This window comes from Amphiura filiformis, chromosome 3 (genome assembly GCF_039555335.1).
Source record: "Amphiura filiformis chromosome 3, Afil_fr2py, whole genome shotgun sequence".
Lineage (NCBI taxonomy): Eukaryota > Metazoa > Echinodermata > Ophiuroidea > Amphilepidida > Amphiuridae > Amphiura > Amphiura filiformis.
In genome coordinates, this window is record NC_092630.1 from 68,484,538 (window position 1) to 68,503,760 (window position 19,223).

Genomic DNA, 19,223 nt, shown 5'->3' on the forward strand with positions numbered 1-19,223 from the left:
GTTGTCTCCAAAATGTGTCATATTTTTTAGTGCAAAAAATCATTTACTTGATGTCTTTTGTCCTGGAAAATCTGTGTCAACAAATTGTTAAACCTGTGCAAGCTTCAAAATTTACCATTCTCATCATGCGGATCTCAAGCACTGCCACCATCGGGTAACTGAGTGAAATGGTTAATTAAAAATATTCAGAACTGGACATGCTGAAAAAGTGGACATCACAAGTCACATCATATTATAATACTATACAAATTACACTCAAATCAAACATGAAGTCAAAAGTCAAAATTTAATGTGAAGTTTTATATTTTATAAATCATGATTTTGGAGGTAAAATATAGTGGTTGTCTAGGGGATAAGTACATAGCTCAACAACATAATGGTTGTCCCCAGTGATTTTTTTGTACAAGAGGATAAGTGTCTTGTTTTTTCGATAATTATGCCTTCACCGCGAGGCATACTGTTTTCCGTGCTTCCGAGCTTCTGTGCTTCCGTCCGAATGCTGTATCTCGGGCATGGATGGGCGGATTGACTTCAGATTTTTAGGATAGGTGGGTCATGGTCAAAAACTCTGGATAATTTTTTTTGGGTGGGGTTCAAGGTCATATACTGAGGTCAAAGGTCATTTGAGGTCAACTTGTAAAATACCATTATTTTGAGGCGTTTGGTTAAAATTTGGTCTCATATGAACAGTTTAAATCCTAATGCAACCAATCTTGGGTCATAGCTGTACTATGGAAACCCTCATTATTTATTTATCGGGGGGACGACCTTTTTTTATACTTTGTAGTCCTACAGGGGGGACCATTTTCCTTATTTACCCCTTTTCTCGGAGGCTAGGGGTCGCCTGTTCCTCAAACTTGGTGGGTGGGTGCATCTTGACCACAGGCAGAACAAGTTTGTATTGGCTAGTGGGTCAAGGTCACCTGAGGTCATCCAGAGGTCATATGAGGTCAAATTAGCAAAAACTGCCATATGGGCAATGGCATGCAACTTGGTGGGTACAGACAACATTTAGAGCCAAAGTTTTGGAAGGTCATTTTGGGGTCATCCGAGGTCATCCAGGGGTCATCTAAGGTCAAATTAGTACAAACTGTCATATGGGCAGGAAACTTGGTGGGCACAGTTGAAAGGTCATTTTTGGGTCACCAGGGTTCATCCAGAGGTCATGTGAGGTCAAATTAGTAAACACTGTCGTATGGGCATGAAATTTGGTGGGTACAGTCAACATTTAGAGCCAAACTTTTGGAAGGTTATTTTGGGGTCACCACCAGCCAGGTAAACGTGACAGCCGAGTCATCCAGGGGTCATCCGAGGTCAAATTCAGTCTGCCCTTGAGGCTTGAAACTTTCATTAACTTTGTATCAACTTTTGAGTGCCACATCGCTCCCTTTGGTGGAGGCATCACGATTGCGACATCCAAGAACCGCGGTCCATCTAGTTTTTAAATTGTTTTTTGAGACAAAAACTTCCGATCAAAATAGGCGTTTTCACTTTTTTCAAAAAGTTGTTTTAACCTTGTTTCTTACCCCATAATTTCCCTCATTTATCGAAGCCATGCCCTCCTTCAAATATATTAAACCTTGACTTCAAAGTGTCTGGCAACTGTTTAACCTTGATGCAAAAGTAAACCTTGATGCAAAAGTAATAATTTTGTCCATATATAGCGAGGGTGGTCTAAAGGAAAAGATCGCCCATTTTAAGCCCTTTCACAATTACGGCAATCTCGGACTGCACATGCGCTAAATTCCGCTTGAAAGATAAACATTGAATTCAAGACTCGCTGTACAATGAGTATTTCAGTGCGGGTGAACTTGGCACTAACACTACGGGCATAACAGCTACGAGGTGGTCTACAGCGATATCGGTGCCAGTGGATGCAATGAAACCATGTTGGTGAATACACCGATAGTGCGGCTCACTACGCTTCCAACTGAGACCACACGAAGGCTTTTAATACCATACCACACACTTTTGTCCTTCATTAAATTGTACGGTACCTTATTATTAAATTTCACAGATGCAAAAAAATATTTACTGATGTTGCGTTTTTATGCTGCATGATGAAAAAAAATGCTAAAGTGCAAAACTTGGGATTAATGATTTTGATTTGGTGGCAAAAATTATTTTGTCTGTCTGCTATGTAATTTTCTGGCTCCATCTTGGAAAAATGTGGGGTCAAATGGGTAAAGGTTGCAATGCATATGTAAATTAATTAATTTTTAGCATAAACCGATGCAATGGATAAATATTATGGAAAAAGTTGTCATGAGGATTCAGATATCGGTCCATTTTGCTGATGACTCGCACATGAATATTAAAATGTATTGCTGCACATTCACAGTGGCGATGAAAAACAATAAAACAAAATGGCACACTGATTCTGCCGCGGCAATTAACGCAACATTTTAAGGTCTAATTTCTTCATGTAAAATCAGTATTTGCAAAAAGTAACATCCAAAATCATAAAATAAATATATTTGTACTGAATTCTGAAATCTTGTAGAATTTTGTTGCCTGAGTCGGTATCATCGTGAATGCTGGATCCAACGATGTCAGTGGATCCATCAATCGTTGAATTCCCCTTTATAAATGTCCGTACTGCTAAGTTATAAAAAATACTTCCTACATTGTCCTACATCATGTTTTTTTCATATGTTAGGATCTTTTTGATGTATTCTGAACTTCTGAACACAGGGACTGGCTTTTGAGGAGAGCGAAAGCAATATCTCTCTACTGCTCTCTTTAAATATGATATGGGAGAGTGATTTTTAGCTCTCCTTAGTTGACCATTCTCTCCTTACATTCTATTGTAAATTCTCTAAACAGCTCTCCTTGAAGGCTCTATAAGAGCTTTTTAATGCTCTCCTGCAAATTTCATAAGACAGTCCCTGCACTTGCATTAAAAGACTTTGATGCACATGAACGCATTATGAACTCTTCAATAAAAGTTTGGAAACTTTCCAAAACAGCTTTATATTTGAAATCTATTTCCATATTTTTTCATATCAATACAAACATTGTTCTTTCCTGTCAAAAATGACACCATGGTTGAGTAACTGTCTTTGAAAGACAGGGGGGTCTCAAACAAAATGTGCCAAATCTGCCATTGTCTGTGCCATTTGCATCAGTAAGCATGAATACAGAATATCATACTGTTTCATTAGAAATGGTTTTAAAGTGCTGCCAGTCTGATGAACCGGTCCTCTGCAGCCGTTATTTTTCTTGGGCAGCCACTTCTGGGTCTGTCTTTGACACCTCCGGTCTGATGAAACTTGGCTTTTAGCTTGGAGATCATACTGCGGGAACCTTTGATTCTAAGGTATGCCAGCCTCTAGCTGACCAATAGCTCGAGACTTATCCAGATCTGATAATCGAACCATGGCTGATTAGAACTTCCCTGCAAATGACCACTATAAAGAAGTGACCAGCAAGAGTGACTTCAGAAAAGAAAAATATGGGGTTTACCATGACAAGAAACATGCTAATTTTGTCGATGTACCACCCTGTATATTTCTTACCCACCCTGTATTATGATGTTATACTTAGTTGATTTGGCATCCTTGTAATATAAGCTTTCCAAAAATATTGTGCTGAAGGGAATCAAAATTGGTGATATTTTTCTCATTTTACATTATGTTACACAAAAGATGACCAATTCTTAGTCAGTGGGAGTGGTCTAGTTCGTATACACATTTTTGATTGGACAATCGCAAGATTTGGTGCCGTTTATCAGGCCGTAGAGCGACCCCACGTCATCATGCGTCTTGATAATGTCTTACACGCTTGTAGAGGTGCTTGGCGTATGTATCGCGATGTATCGTGAGACTAGTGCGGAATCTGCGACGCGCTAGCAGTCGCGCAACAGAATACGTGAAGTTGTAAACAAGTTTCGTTCATTTTATAATGAGGGAGTTTTATGGCGGTAACTTAGTTTTTGCTTTAAAAATTGTTTACAGTTATTAAAATAATATTTAACTGACTAAGAATGAGAATAAGCGATAGGAATTTTTTATTTTGCCTATCCTCTACCTATGATAGGCGACAGGCAGGTCCAATATTTTGAGTAGTGGATGCGGCGCGGCAGTATCCACTACGATAAAAATAAACAAAATAAAAATTCCTATCGTTTATTCTCTAATTCATGACATGACATGCGACCTTATATGAATTCTGCGATGTCTTGAAGTAATTTGGCAACCCAATTTTAGTATTATATTGTATTTCTAATGTATTTTATAGTGTTTTTTTAAATGTGTTTATAATTATGTACTGTGTAATTTGTTGTGTGTATAAAGGACCCCATCTAGTGGGCCTGCGTGCCTGTTCGGGGTTGCCCGTTTGCACCACACACATCATTTTGATATATTTATGTGCAATGAAGGTAATAAACTAAACTAAACTACACTCTTTATCACAGCCCTGTCAACAAACTAATAAAATTAACAACTGCACTTACAAACAACATAACAAATAAAACCGGCACACAACCACCAACACAATCAATTTCAATTCCTGACCATAATCCATAACAAATGAGCTACAGCACCATTGGTGCTCTTGTTAGTGGTGATGCTTTCAGGCTTTAAATGTTTGCACCTAAGAAACAAGAATCAGCCCAAGCCCCAAAGGAAAGATTTAAACCGTTAAATTGATTACCACATCTTTATGGATCCACCCCCCGGCGGATGTCAAACTCTGTAAAAAGTCTACTAACGGGTTTTAAATCACAATAATAAATACTGTTAATATGGATCCCATTCAATGCTTTTATCACAATTGTACCCTTGTTACACACTTACCTAGAAACATTTAAGTAATCAAGAATTTTGACTGTTTTCACCCCTAAATACTTTTTCACACTTTGACCGCCAAACGTAAGTCAAAGCTTGAATGCTGTCATATGTAGCCCCTTAATTAAAAAAAATACATATAATGGCAGCTATTATTTTGTACATATTATATAGCCCAAAAGCTCCTTTCTTTTTATTTTATTTGAACAAGTGTGAACTAATGAACACACAGCATTGTTAGGAGTTAGCATCATTGACCTTTAACCACATCATATCCATTTTGTGACGACTTCCGGATCAAGACAAAATGGAAATTCTAACATTTTTACGGCAGCACGAATATTACAGCAAAAATACAAATTTCTAAACTTTCAAACAGTGTCAGCAAGTTTGCATTCAATAATTTGTTATTGGCAATAATATTTACATAGGGAAAAAAACCAATCAAGATGGCAAAGGGTGTCTAAACTATACTATATAGTATTATTGGTCATCAGAAATCATTAATCATTTTGCATACATGTTGTTTTTGCCAAAAAGGGAAATAAGAATGAAAATCGGACATGTTTTAGCTGTACTCCTTCATAGAATGCCACTACCTTAGCCCTTGCATTAAATTGGGAAATATTGTTTTTATCTGTTTCAGATGGGTGTTCATCTAAATTCGCCTGCCACTTTATCAGAATTGGACCTGGACAACATTCCGCAGGTATGATTAATATTATGTTGTTTTATTTGTTACAACCTACATTTGTATACTAGTAATACCATGTACTGAATGTCAATAGGAATCAGATTGTGGATGCACTTACTCTCCTGCAGACCTGCCCATACAATGTTCATTAAGTATGCTAGCATGAGTAAATGTACTGATGGGGAGTGTGTAGGTAATATTATATTCTAAATGACATGCAGTAATTTACATAGCCGGGGTAGTACATGCTTGCGATACTAATTATTGTGGGTGAAGGGAATTTCTGAGATCCTGCAATTTTACTACAAACCAGGAGATTCCTGCCACTGGTAAAAATATCATGATCCAGCCTCATCCAGGGTATGTCCCTCAAGCACTTTACTCTATTTAAGTCACTGTCAGCCTTAGATATTAAAACTGAAGGCAGCAAGGCAATTTGCCATGGGTGCCCAAGATGGTGTTGCAGTGATCCCAAAATTTCAGGCTGTTTTCGGGCCATTGTTCAACCCACAAGATTTACTTCTTACTCTGTGAACTCCCTTAACTTCCATCTGTTAAAGTGCCCCTTTCATTGTACTTTTAACACAAATAAAAGGTAAAAAAAAATTCTCTATTGAATATATAGACTTTTTATGCCTCCACCGGAGGTATTATGTTTCCTGTCCGTCCATCGTCTGTCCGAGCTTGCGAGTGTAATTTCTCGGAACTGGTAAGGACCAAAGGAAGACAAAAATGTCAAGGTCATTTTGGGGTCATCCAAGGTCATCCGTGGTCAAATTGTCATAGATTTTTGCAGGTTCATGAAATTTGGTGCGAACGACCACCCTAGACCCATTCCACGTCAACTCCAGGGATGTGCACGCAGCACCTCTTCAATTTTTTTTTTCTGTGTGGTGGTAGATATTGATGAGAAAGTAAAATCCCGAAAATTTGAGCTTCATACTCCATTTAGTTTTCCGTGGCATCAATTTGAAATTTAGGGGTCAGCGTAAAAATATGTGTTGCAACGCGAAAGACGACGTTTGGAGGTCCATAAATGTATAAAGGGAACCCTTTACAACTTTGAAAAGTATGCATCCTGGGGTACTTATTTGTGTAGAATTCAAATATGGCATCAGAAAACTTGTACCTCCTTTACTTTAAAAGATATAGGGCCCTCAAAATGCAACTTCGTCCATCCAGAACCAACTTTGGGGGTCAAAATCAAAAGTAAAAATAATTTTGTACCTCCAGTCAGAGCCCTTTGGTAGGACATTACTCTTAAATATTGAGATTAGAATACTTTTAGCTGAGATATTAGCAATTTGTACATTTTGACCCCCTCAAAACCCCAAGCCAATATGTCAGAAAATGTTGTCCAAGGACATATCTTCAACATACCTGAAGTAATGGTGGGGCAAAATGTCGGACATTTTTTAGGGGGTCAAAATGTACAAAAAATGTACAATTGGGGTTTTATATGGGTAACATCTCAGCTAAAAGTATTCTAATAGGCTCAATATTGGATAAGAGTAATGTCCTACCAAAGGGCTCTGACTGGCAAAAAAATGGACAATAAAATTATTTTTACTTTTGGAGTTCTGACCCCCCAAAGTTGGTCCTGGATGGACGAAGTTGCATTTTGAGGGCCCTATATCTTTGCAAGTAAAGGAGTTACAAGTTTGCTGATGCCAGATTTGAATTCTACACAAACAAGTACCCCATGATACATACTTTTCAAAGTTGTAAAGGGTTCCTTTATACATTTATGGACCTCAAAACGTGTTTCTTCGGGTTGCGACACATTTTTATGCTGACCCCTAAATTTCAAATTGATGCCACAGGAAAACAAAATGGAGTATGAAGCTCAAATTTTCGGATTTTACTTTCTCATCAATATCTACCACCACACAAAAAAAAAAAAATTGAAGAGGTGCTGCGTGCACATCCCTGAGTTGACATGGAATGGGTCCCTAGCGAGACAAAAAATGTCAAGGTCATTTTGGGGTCATTCAAGGTCATCTGGGGTCAAATTGCCATAGACTGTTGCAGGTTCATGAAATTGGTGGGAATGGACACCTTAGTGAAGCAAATAATGTGAAGGTCATTTTGGGGTCAAGAGAAATTGGGGCGGTTAAAATGACAGGGGGGTCAAGGTGGAGGCATTGCGGCCGATGCTTTGCGTCAAGAACAAGATCAATTCTAGTTTTTTTTGTAATTTAAAATATACAGTGAAAGTTCATGCTCTCCTGATAACAAGGCTTTTTGATCTCATATGAACATTAAAATCTGATTGCAACCATTATTATGTTCTCAGAATCATCCTTCCTATACTTTGTTCAGAGTTGAAGAGTCCAATATAATCAACACTTGGACTCAAAACTTGGACTGTGTTGGATAGGCTCACTTTTTTCCCAAAGAATTTTGTTTTCTACAATTTTTTGACCAAAACTTTTTGACCCAAAATCACAATTTTTACCAAAAATCATATTTTTGACCCAAAATCACATTTTTGACCAAAAATTACATTTTTACCAAAAAATCACATTAAATACCAAAAATCACATTTTTTTCCAAAAGTCATGTTTTGACCAAGAAAAGATTCTGAAAACATAATAATGATAAAATTTGATGGTTTTTTTTCACCCAATACAAAATTTATTGGTCTCGCTATGAGTTTAAAATATTGGACTTGACCGTCTCGGTCAATATTTTAAACTCATAACTCGATTCAATAAATTTGTGTATTGAGTTCAAACCATCAATTTTATATCAGGCCGTGTGTTTTGAACTCTCCACCCTTAGCGTTACATCACAAATATTATAATTTTTACACCAATCAAGTTTCAAATTAGAATATCTACACAACTATCAACCCTAAACTAGCAAAAGTATACATTTTTGAAAAGCTGAAGGCATAAGCAATTCAAATATACACATTTCAACTCATTGTACAGGGTGACCTTGAAGTTATACAGGGTGGAATAAAAAATTCCAAATAAAAATGGGTCACTTAATGCATTGCTTATTACTAACTTGCAGTTATAAATTGAAAGTAAACAACATTGATTTGGTTAGAGGTTAGGGGGATCCCACTGACTGGGGAAGAAGAAAAATCACAGCTGTTTGGTAATCTCAGAATACAGGGTGTCCCAAAATATGTTCAAATTTTTATACAATTCAACATATTTTGAACTGAAACATTTTACCCCTAACCCATACAGAAAAAGTAAGTCCATATTTAGATTCCTCATCAAATTTCCTCTCAGAAAATGTATACTTTGACTATGATAGGATAAGTTATTAAATATTTACAGCAACTTTTAGATTTTGAAGACATCCGCATTGCTTACTACAGTGTTTAATATGAAAGCGGGTAGTTTTATGCGTAAAAGTTTGTATTTTATAGACTAAACCAATCATAAAGAGTTCAAAATGATTAAAAACAATTAGCATAATTAATAACCTTTCACAAGAGCTCTTAACCATGCCTGTAGCCCATATGGATGCAAAGATATGATCAGTTGATTCAACGTGCACACACAAAATCTATATTTCTCATAGACTTTGTACATACCGCCACCGCCACAACCGCCACCGCCACAACAACCACCTCGGCCATTCTGAACTCAAAAATTATAACTCCACTATCTTAGCTGATAAACAATTCTCCTTTGGAGGTCTGTTAGGTCACTCATTTAGCTACAAAATGACACCAAACACACTACAATACCTTTTGTTTAAGCAGAGATATAACAATTTGAACGAGTCTTGATTTGGAAAAGCGTAACAAAACCACCATTTTTGGGTGGCGAGTTCAAAACGCGTGGCCATCATTATTGTGCTGGGGTGAATTCAAGTGTGTGAAAATATTGGATTAAAACATTAATGAGTTTTAAAATATTGGGACTTGACTACGTCTCGTCCAATATTTTTAAAACTTGTAGCTCGACCAATAAATATGGGTTCAACTTGGGTCATAGCTGCACTATGGAAACCCTCATCTATTTGTGGTGTTCAAGGTCATACTGAGGTCAAAGGTCATTTGAGGTCTACTTGTAAGTAGGCTGAAAATACAAAATCTGGTCTCACATCACATGAACAGTTCTCATGTACTTACAATCAAACTTTAGCCAAAGTTGCATTGTGGGAGCTTTCATGTATCGTGGTGTTCAAGGTCACATACTAACTTCCTAAGGTCATTTGAGGTCAACTTGTAAATAGGCTGAAAATACAAGATCTGGTCTCACATGAACAGTTTACATGCACTTACATTCAAACTTGAGCCAAAGCTGCATTATGGGAGCTTTCATGTAAAGATAGTATTCGAGGTCACGTGCTAAGGTCAAAGGTCATTTGAGGTCAACTTGTAATATTGGCTGAAAATGAAAAAAGGTTTCACAACAATGCACAGAAATGTTTCACATGAATATTTACTATACATGTGTAGTGTTCATAGTACCCATATCTTCGGATGACCTATCTGGGACCACCATCCCTATTTTTTAGTAATGTTCATGTTTGTTTTTGCTCATCAACAATAACATACTGACACAAGTATAGTCCCACTGGTTTTGAAAGTGAAAAAGGGTGTGAATTAGGGGGCACAGACTTTCTACAGGAATTTGCTAGTTCACAGTTTGCATGTTTTAATGCTTTCAGTTTCAGTTTATTTCACCATGATCTGGAAAAAATACAAACAATGTTTCACATGAATATTGTGTAGTGTTCACCACCCATATCTTCGGATGACCTATCTGGGTCTATGTATCAACAAAAATAGCGATGTTTATTTTCAATTTTTCCAGCAAGTTTTTTGTGAAAGCTGGATGTTTTATGATCCTTAGAATAATATATGAACTATTTAATGATGTTTTAATAATCTGGCAAAACATAATTTTCAGGTGATTCTGTAAATGAAGTTGCTAGATTTGGGTTGTCAAATTTGGAACACATTTCTGTTAAAAATTTGCAGTGGGACTTTATTCGGGAGAATAACAAAACTTAGGCTGGGACTTCACTTAAGTCCAAGGTGGGCTATACTTGTGTTATTACGATATAAAGAAATTGATAGCTTACCGTACTGCAGAGAAAAAATGAAGTTGATATGTGATCCGTTAGGACCATGTTACATTCACATTTCAGCGCATTTCATTTTTTAATTTTGGTAGTTTTTGAGGCGTTTATTGGCAGCTGATTGTCGTACTGGTAATTTCTGATGTTAGCCATCAGGAAAAATATAAAGATTTTCAGCTGTGACGCGCCAACTATTTTAATAAAGTGGCCCACTTTAATTTTTTTTAAAGATTCATGCATTTGGCATTTAGCCTTTTTATTGTAAGCACATGCGGGCCGCTCTAAGGTTTTCATTCACTGCAATGTTTTTATACTGAATATCAGTTGAGGATAAAATTATACAAAATTATGAAGGTTAGTTAATTCCTGTTTTTATTTTTGGTTCTAAAATAATGAGGAAATACCTGTGAATTAAATAAACTTGTTTTAAATTTAAATTTAAATTTAAATGTCATTGTCATGTTTGCTCTTAAACATTTCCCAAACCATATAGAAAACCATGAAGTGTTACAGCTACATGTATGGTATGCATTGAATTGCTATTCATGTCATCATTGAAAAGGTCATACACTGCGTCGAGGTCATACCACAGTACCGCAGTACATGTGCATGTTTAAATGGCTTGCATTGGCTAGCTTCATACGTTGGCGAAGTGGCTACACATGTGTACATAACTCTCATGATTATGATCATTGAAGATTGGTCAGCTCAATCAAACCATTGTTGATCAGTACATGTACATGTATTATACCCGTACATGTTTTCCCAGCTAAACCTGGGAAAACATACAATTTCTCACTCATGGTGACTGTAGATTATTTTCTCTCCAGGCTCAGTCTTGAAACAAACTGTACAAAATCTTATGATATTGACTACGATTTCCTTCTCATTATTACAGTTCATTTCCAATGCTGGCAGAAGTACTGTCAGTGTTTAATTTGACAGCGACAAAAAGCGAAAGGGGATATTTCAAACCACACTTTGCACACACAAATGTTTTTGCATGTTTCAACAATTATCAGTAAAAATATATCAGTCAGTAAAAATTTTACACAAAGGTTGTCCCTACAGTGAACACATACAAAAAATTTACTCAAAAAGCCATTTTGTAACGTTTCCATTAAAAATAGATTAGTATTTCTTTTTTTTATAAAATGTTAGCTTTTACTGTCAGATATGTCCCCTTTTAATTTTGAGCCGAACTGAGGTCAAGCAAAGAAAATTGGAATTTACTACCAGCGCCAATGCGTGTTACTCCGTTGGTTGTTCTACAGTACGATCCTTTGATGTGTGTGTAATGACTGTCCCTCACGCCATATATATGTACCGGGGTACGTACTGTGATGACAGTGTTATGAATTACTAACATTTCTATCATAATAATAAACCATCTTATTAAAACTGTTAAATTCAAAATCTTGGATTTTGACAAAACTACAGCAGCTAAAGTCTTGATTTTTAGGGTATCTTAGTTTTGAAGTACATTACAAGTTAGTGTAAAAACAGGATTTAAAAATATTGAAGGCGTCCTCCATCAGCAAATGTTACAATATGGCTTTATTTTTAAAAGTATTTTCACATATTTATCTTGATGAATGTTCATGCATTATATTCACCATCCAGAAAGTTAATTTTAAATTTAATATTGCAAAGTAAAGCCCTTTATTTTATTTTTTTATTCAAAAAATATTGAATGGGACTGGGAGTATTGTAGTAAATATCAAAAATAACATTTATTATAAATTTTCCACTCTAGCCACAGGTTTTGCATCCCACAGATGTGAGCATTATGATACTGCAAAGTTCAAAACTCATTGGAGAAACATACCAAGCAATTTTATGTTACTTCAATCGTGGGAGTTTCATGTTTCTAATGTACTGGGTAGGGCTATAATAATACATGTTTTACAGCTGCATACAATATTTTGAATTGTTCTGTTTATGTTTGTGTCCAATACCATCCTGTACATGACTCTGATTTGATCACTTGTGTGCATACTGGTATCATTGTCTGGACCAATGTTTACATTTTACCATAGATCACCTCCTTCTACTCTCATGAAATTTATCATTCTGTAATTATAATACTACATGTACTTGTAATAAGAGTCCGTTGGAACGTGGCTGTGAAAATATCTTTGCACGAAAAAAAATGGGTGTTGGCGATAGTACAAGAACATTGACACTATGGAGAGGTTAGTATGGTCATACAGAGTGACAGTGCAATGGAGGTCACATAGCGTGCATATTGGTTGCGATGTATGTATACAGTGCTGCTTTCTAGCTTGCAGCATTCATATTGCGTTTTCAGGGTAAAATTCCCACCACCGCCTTGCATCCATTCCCATTTGAGTGTGACAGTGTAGACAGATTGTGGTTGGAATATAAAATACTCCCATTTTTGAACCTTCAGATTGAAACATGATTTAGTATTTTATTGATTAAAGTGAAAATTAAGATCCTAAAATACTAAACAAATAAAAGTACCGTACATGCCTTGTATTCAAAGTCTTATTTAAAATGTGCAAATTGACGTATCTATTACACCTTTTTTTAAATTTTGGTCAAATTTTGATGTGAAATTGAATAGAAACAAATTCAATAAAGCAATTTACATAACTAATTGTAACATTAAATTTTACTGTAAATAATAATCGTCAAAAAATTAATTTTATGTGTTTTGCCCGGATGTTTTAATAAGTTGTCTTAATTCTCGATTTTTAAAGGGCCATAATCATGTCATAACTCTATGTGAACAAAGATTAAAACATGTCATGTTCTTCTGAATTTTATATGATCAGATTAAAAAGGCCTATAGGAAAACAAAGTTATTTAAAATAAAATCAGGAATGTGGTCACATATATACAATACATGTATAGGAAGTGTAAATGGTTGGATTCATATTTTCATTAAGTACATGTAGGAGCCACATTCAAAGTTATATACACAAATTGTACTCAAATGTTTAAATTTTTAACCTCTGTTTGATCTCTTGCAGCCCTTAACGCAGCTACCACGGGGCCATGAAACATATCTTGATAGAGAGCACTGTCTGCTGTGTCGTCGTGCACGCCCAGACCCACCTGGACACAAGCTGGTCAATCCTCCTACTGAGGACGGTAAAGAGAACAACACACAGGTTGCAATAACACAGGTATGTGCACCTTAACTAATTAACTCTAGAATCTTTCCATTTCATTCTCACCTCCTCCCTTCCCCTCCTCCTCCCTTTTTTCATTCCCCACCTAAAGGCCTCAGTACACTTAAGGGCACATCAACACTAGAAGGAGAAACTGAATTTCATATTGCAGCTGAAACTGAGTTGGTAATGAGTACAGCCATGGAATTTTATAATTGGTTATGCAGCAAAAGTCATGGAATTTTACTTTACAGAAGGTGCATTATAAACCATGCTTTTGATGTATGCCTGCATTTGTCCAGTACTTGCTTGCAGCAAACTGCATGTGATCCAATTATAATTGTACAGCAATATGCCTATTTTTTACAAATAAAACAAAATGCAATGCAGCTGTGGATAGAAGCCATAATGCTAAAATGTGAATTGCAGTTTTAATATTGGTCACATTTGGTTTGGAAAAAGGGCAAAATTACTTTGCACATTTCCTACAGTCACAAATTTATAGACTTTGCTCAATTCTAAGCACTCAAAATCTGGAATATAGGATAAAATATTAATCATCAATTTTAATCTGACCATTATTTGATCATTGGTGAGAGAGGACAATTGGATGCACAACAAGTCTTTAGGTTTGACCACTCCTCCAGCAATCTAATATAAAGAAAGAGGTACAGTTGCATCATGTATAGCCTATACATTACTCATCTGGGGAGCTAATGTAGAAGATGAGCCTTGTTACACTGTATCCTCAATAAAACCATAAAATGTGGGTGTTTTTTCAGCCACAAAGAAATGATTACATTCTGAAAGCTTGGCCAGTCAAGCCAAAAGGATGTAAATTTCATTCAGCAAAACCTTTTTTTTTGCCATCAAAACATGTATGATGTATACATACCAATAAAACATGCATGTAAAGCCTAGAGATGCCAAGTGAGTGTTTTTGAATGTGTATTTGTCAATGTTCAGAGATTGATTTTAAGCTCATCATTTTGGTACTACAACAAATCTTCAATCCATTCAAAATAGAAATTTTGAACAGATAGAAATTTTGAACAGAAGCTTTTCTTGGTTTGCTGGACATATATTATCTCAAAATTTCCTACATGTAAGCTGCGAAGTCCTGTAGTAAAAATATCAGAATTGTCAAAGTTTTTTTTATGTCTGACTTGCGTAGGAGTTTAGAACTCCATTTAATTTGAACTCACCATGATTGTTACTGCGCAACTTGGTGTGAGAATGATCTGTGTGCTTACTGCTAATAATGGCTTTGTATTGAAATACGCTTTTCAAAATGTTCTTCATGTAGTGCCCTGTTTTTCTCCAAGGGTTATCAAAACAGTTCATGCATGTGGTGGCCTGCGAACTCTCTAGCATAGCAGTCAGATATTTTCTTCCTACACTTGTCTCAAGTTTACAAACAGAACAGTGATTTTTTATCATCAAAGTATGTGAGACATAACTTGGAAATGCTGCTCTAGAAGTAAATAATGCTGCAGATGAAGTCCATGCCTATACCTACTCAAAATGTGCAGGCCCTAGATACTTCAAAATGAATATTATTATTTGGTTTTGGAAATCTTGATTTATCCTATTTTTTCATTGATTTTTGTTGATGTTGATATTTTTTAGAACACAATTTTAAAAGTATAAATTTGAAGGATTTTGTCAATAATCTGCAACCAAGAATGAAAGTTGAGACTTACTGGAAACTTTTCAATAATTGAATAGCCTGCATGGTGCATGTGGGTGTTTAAAAATACATACTGTATGTTTTGGCAAATTACCAATTGATAAATATTTAGTAATGTTGGGTGTATGTGTTATATTAAAACACTCTGTTGCAGAGTTGTAACGAGTCGAGTCATTTCATGGTCGAGTCATTTCATGGTCGAGTCGAGTCATCTCTAGCAATAGATCGAGCCGAATTGAGTCAAATGACTCGAGTCACTGTACAATCTCTATGGGGAAAATTTCAAGATCCGAGTCGAGTCATTCCATTTTTGAAAAGTCGAGTCTCGAGTCATGACTTGTTCTTCAATGCCACTTTTTTGTGTGGGTGTTTTTTGCTAACTTGAAGTTCAGAAAAGTTGTCATTGTATTACGTATTGTTTTTCTCTTGTGTTATGTTTCTTTTCTTTTGTCCCTGCAAAGGAATTTGAAGCTTTGCTTTTAAAAATTGCTATAATTAGTCTAGTGTTGTTCACAGAAAAATATCTTGGTCAGTGAATTACAGTTTGAAGGGTGTCAGTATGTTTTGAAAATTGTAGTCATCTTGTAATTGGCAGAAAATATGTTGTTTTTAACTGAATGTTGAAATGATTATACTGTACAGAAGCACTTGCAATATAATGCTGATTTTTATTAAAAATCGTTTTTTTTAATGCATATAAATAAGAATGTAGGTTTGTGTATTGGTCAAGGCATATGTGTATGTAGAGCTTGGTACAAACATTAGTGATTTCCCAGGAAACTAGCTGGCCGGAAAGTAGTTGTCAGGAAAGCCTGTACACGTCTGAAACTTGCAATGTTGTCATATTGGCCGGCCAGCCAGCCAGTAGGGTAATTCACAGAGTAGAGGAAGTGTAGGTCTACAGGTCCCTTGGAATAGGTAGGACAGAGTCAATGAATACTTAATGATCCATGGATAAAGAGGTTGAGGAACTTTAAACTTGACTCTGTCTGATAGCCTTGTTGAATACATGTCTTTGAAAGTTGTCAAGTGGGGTTGTACCTTGAACTGTTGCAGGTTCACCTGATTAGGCCTTGAGGTAAACAAATGAGATGTCTTGGTTCCATATGGCAATTCCAAGATTCACATTAATTTAAAAATTGAAATTTGTTATTTCTAAAAGTGTATTGGTATACTAGTTCTCTACAAGCATCATGTTAACGCATCAGTTAGAGGCATAGGAAAGGAGGCAATATATTTTATCAGAAAAAACTGGGTGTTTTGGTTTTCTTGTGCGTATATGTTTTTGTTGTGTGTTTTGTTCCATTTGAATGATCAATATAGGCTATTGTTATTGTAGATAGGCCCACATGTAATGCCAGACAGTGCAGGTGTATTTGATGTCATGACATATGTATCAATGCAAATTAGTAGATTGACTGAATATGAAAGGAGCAAGCAGTAGAAAACACATCTAGTATTACTTTAAATTGAATTCAACAGATGTGTATTCTGTTTTCCCCATTTCTGGAGACTGAATGGTTTGGTATAAAATAATGCAAGTTTATAAAAGATAACAACCAAACATTTATTTTGACCCATTTAATACCAGGGTAACTGGAAAGACTATTGAACTAAAGCCGCTATTGCTATTAGTGACGATGTTTCTTGGAAATACCAAGGGCGTTACCTACATGAATACTATGCGTTATGCAAACCAGTGTGGTTTACATGTATGAGAAGCAGTACAAAGTTATAATGTGGACATGTAGACATGTTGAGATGAAAAACATCTGGCAAGTGGAGTTAATGCAATGATTTTTGTTGTTGATTTTTGTTCAGGCCCCACTGTGGTTATGTCCTGATTGTAGGCATACAGTAGAGGAAGATGAGAGGAATTCTGCCACTAAAGGCTTTGATCCAGCATTACTGGTAAGTTGTCTGACTAACCCACAATATTATTCAATACTTTCACAATCACTTGACCATTCTTCACATGATTGTCAGTAACATAGGTCTACAAGTAGAGCCTAGCTGATGAGTCATGTAGGCTGTCCATGATAGTATGAATGATGACATGAAGCTTGAATACTGAGCTGCAACACACTGCTTATTTTGGCCTAAAGCACACTATAAATTAAACAGCCAAGACTCATCAATCTTGCATCTGTCTGAAGTAAAATGAATTACACACAGAGATAGAAGACTCATTTCCTTATGGCCGAGGACAGTGATTTATTGTGGATCTTCATATTTTGACCATGAAATGAAATCAATTTTTGATGTAATGTGAAATTGCATCCAGAAAAAAAAACCCATAATTCCAACTTTTTCTATCAAATTTAAATTACATGAATTTACAAAGAGTTGGTTTTAGCGTTGAAAGTTTCATGAATGCAGACAAAACACAGACACCTAAACAGACACCCATACACACACACAACACACAGTCATAAAGGAGAAGAATTAAACATGTGCATATGCTTAGGCCAAAATAAATAATATGTTGGTTTCCAGTAACAGGCTGGTAATAAAATGAGATGGAAGGAAGAAATTTTCTTATTTAATGAAGATATTTTGAATGGCAATAGGTGATTTATGCAAAATTTTCATTCCACTTCAGTGTCAAATTGTTGTTTTTCCACACAAATTTCAATTTTTGGACATCTTATTAATTAAGGATTAACTTTAGAATAGAAATTCAAGATATCATGTAGGCCTACAATGTAGGGGCTATGTGTTGTTACATAGATACATAGTTATTGAGGTGTTCTTTTTGTTTCATCTTTCAGCTTCAGCCCCAAGACATGTTGCAACAACCCACCCTCATCTCAGCCCTCCAGAACCTGGATGGTTCATTAAGTATTCCAATCCCTAACCCAGTCACTTCTCAACCAACTTCAGAGAGTGGGAACAATGGCAGCAACAAAGGCTCCAATGCTCTGTGTAACTGTGAATCGTGTCGTGAAAGACGGGAGATAGCCGCGGAGCATGAGCAGGCAAGACAGCAGCTGGCAGATTGCTGGTCAGAGCTGAGTCATGTAGTCAGATGTATTTACTGGGAAGCAGGCACAGCACTAGCAGGTAGTTTGTCTAGAAATCATACAAAGAAATGTCAAAATAATTAATGAAAAATGGAACATCTGTTTTGTTGCTTTGATCAACAATACTTTCCTTTGTGTTATGCTACTGGCTGCTATTAATTTGGTATACATGTCTCTAGTCTGTGTATTTGTTTATTATTTATTTATTGTGTTTTTTCATTAAGTTTGTTTACAGTTAAGGCATTTTTTCAGTCATTTATATTTTATACTGTATAAGGGGTATTATTTCACAAGAGTTTATTTTTGCGAATAGAGAGAGGTTAGGTCATGAATTTAAATGTAATATCATTGTTTAGGCATGAATTTCGTGAAGATACCAACACATACAACGTTCCTCTTTTATAGAATCGTGAAAAATTCTGTGTGCAAATAAAAGCACTTATACAATATTTTCATGGAATGACAGCAAAAAGTGATAGCAAAGGGGTGTTATTTAAAATTATGTTATAAAAATTCAAACTACATTTTCTGTGCAATAACAACGTCGTTGCAGATCAAGGTAGTTAACACTAAAACAAGGAACTCTTCAAAGGTGATGCCATTCAAAATCAAGGATAGGTCAGGTTGTTTATTCAACAAGTATACTAAAAGGAGGCAGGGTCAGTTTGTTTGAAAAGTTCGTGAGGAGTGCTACTTGGAGGGGGATACTTATTAGGTCATTTGCAAATGTTATATTATTTGCATTAAAAAGGTATAAGGCAGTCCATTTAGTACATCAAAATAGTACACAGAATAAGGAAACCATAAGAATGTTTATTAGGCTTCTGAGAA

The 19,223-nt window shown here is 35.9% G+C and overlaps 1 protein-coding gene across 1 annotated transcript in view; it reads left to right on the forward strand.

Annotated features, from left to right (window-relative positions):
• LOC140147453 (uncharacterized) overlaps window positions 1-19,223 on the forward strand; it is a 62,135-nt gene that overhangs the window by 27,279 nt on the left and 15,633 nt on the right. Inside the window, 4 exon segments of the mRNA XM_072169231.1 lie at window positions 5,437-5,499; window positions 13,539-13,694; window positions 17,191-17,280; window positions 18,141-18,432. Of these exon segments, the coding sequence (XP_072025332.1) occupies window positions 5,437-5,499; window positions 13,539-13,694; window positions 17,191-17,280; window positions 18,141-18,432 (601 nt within the window).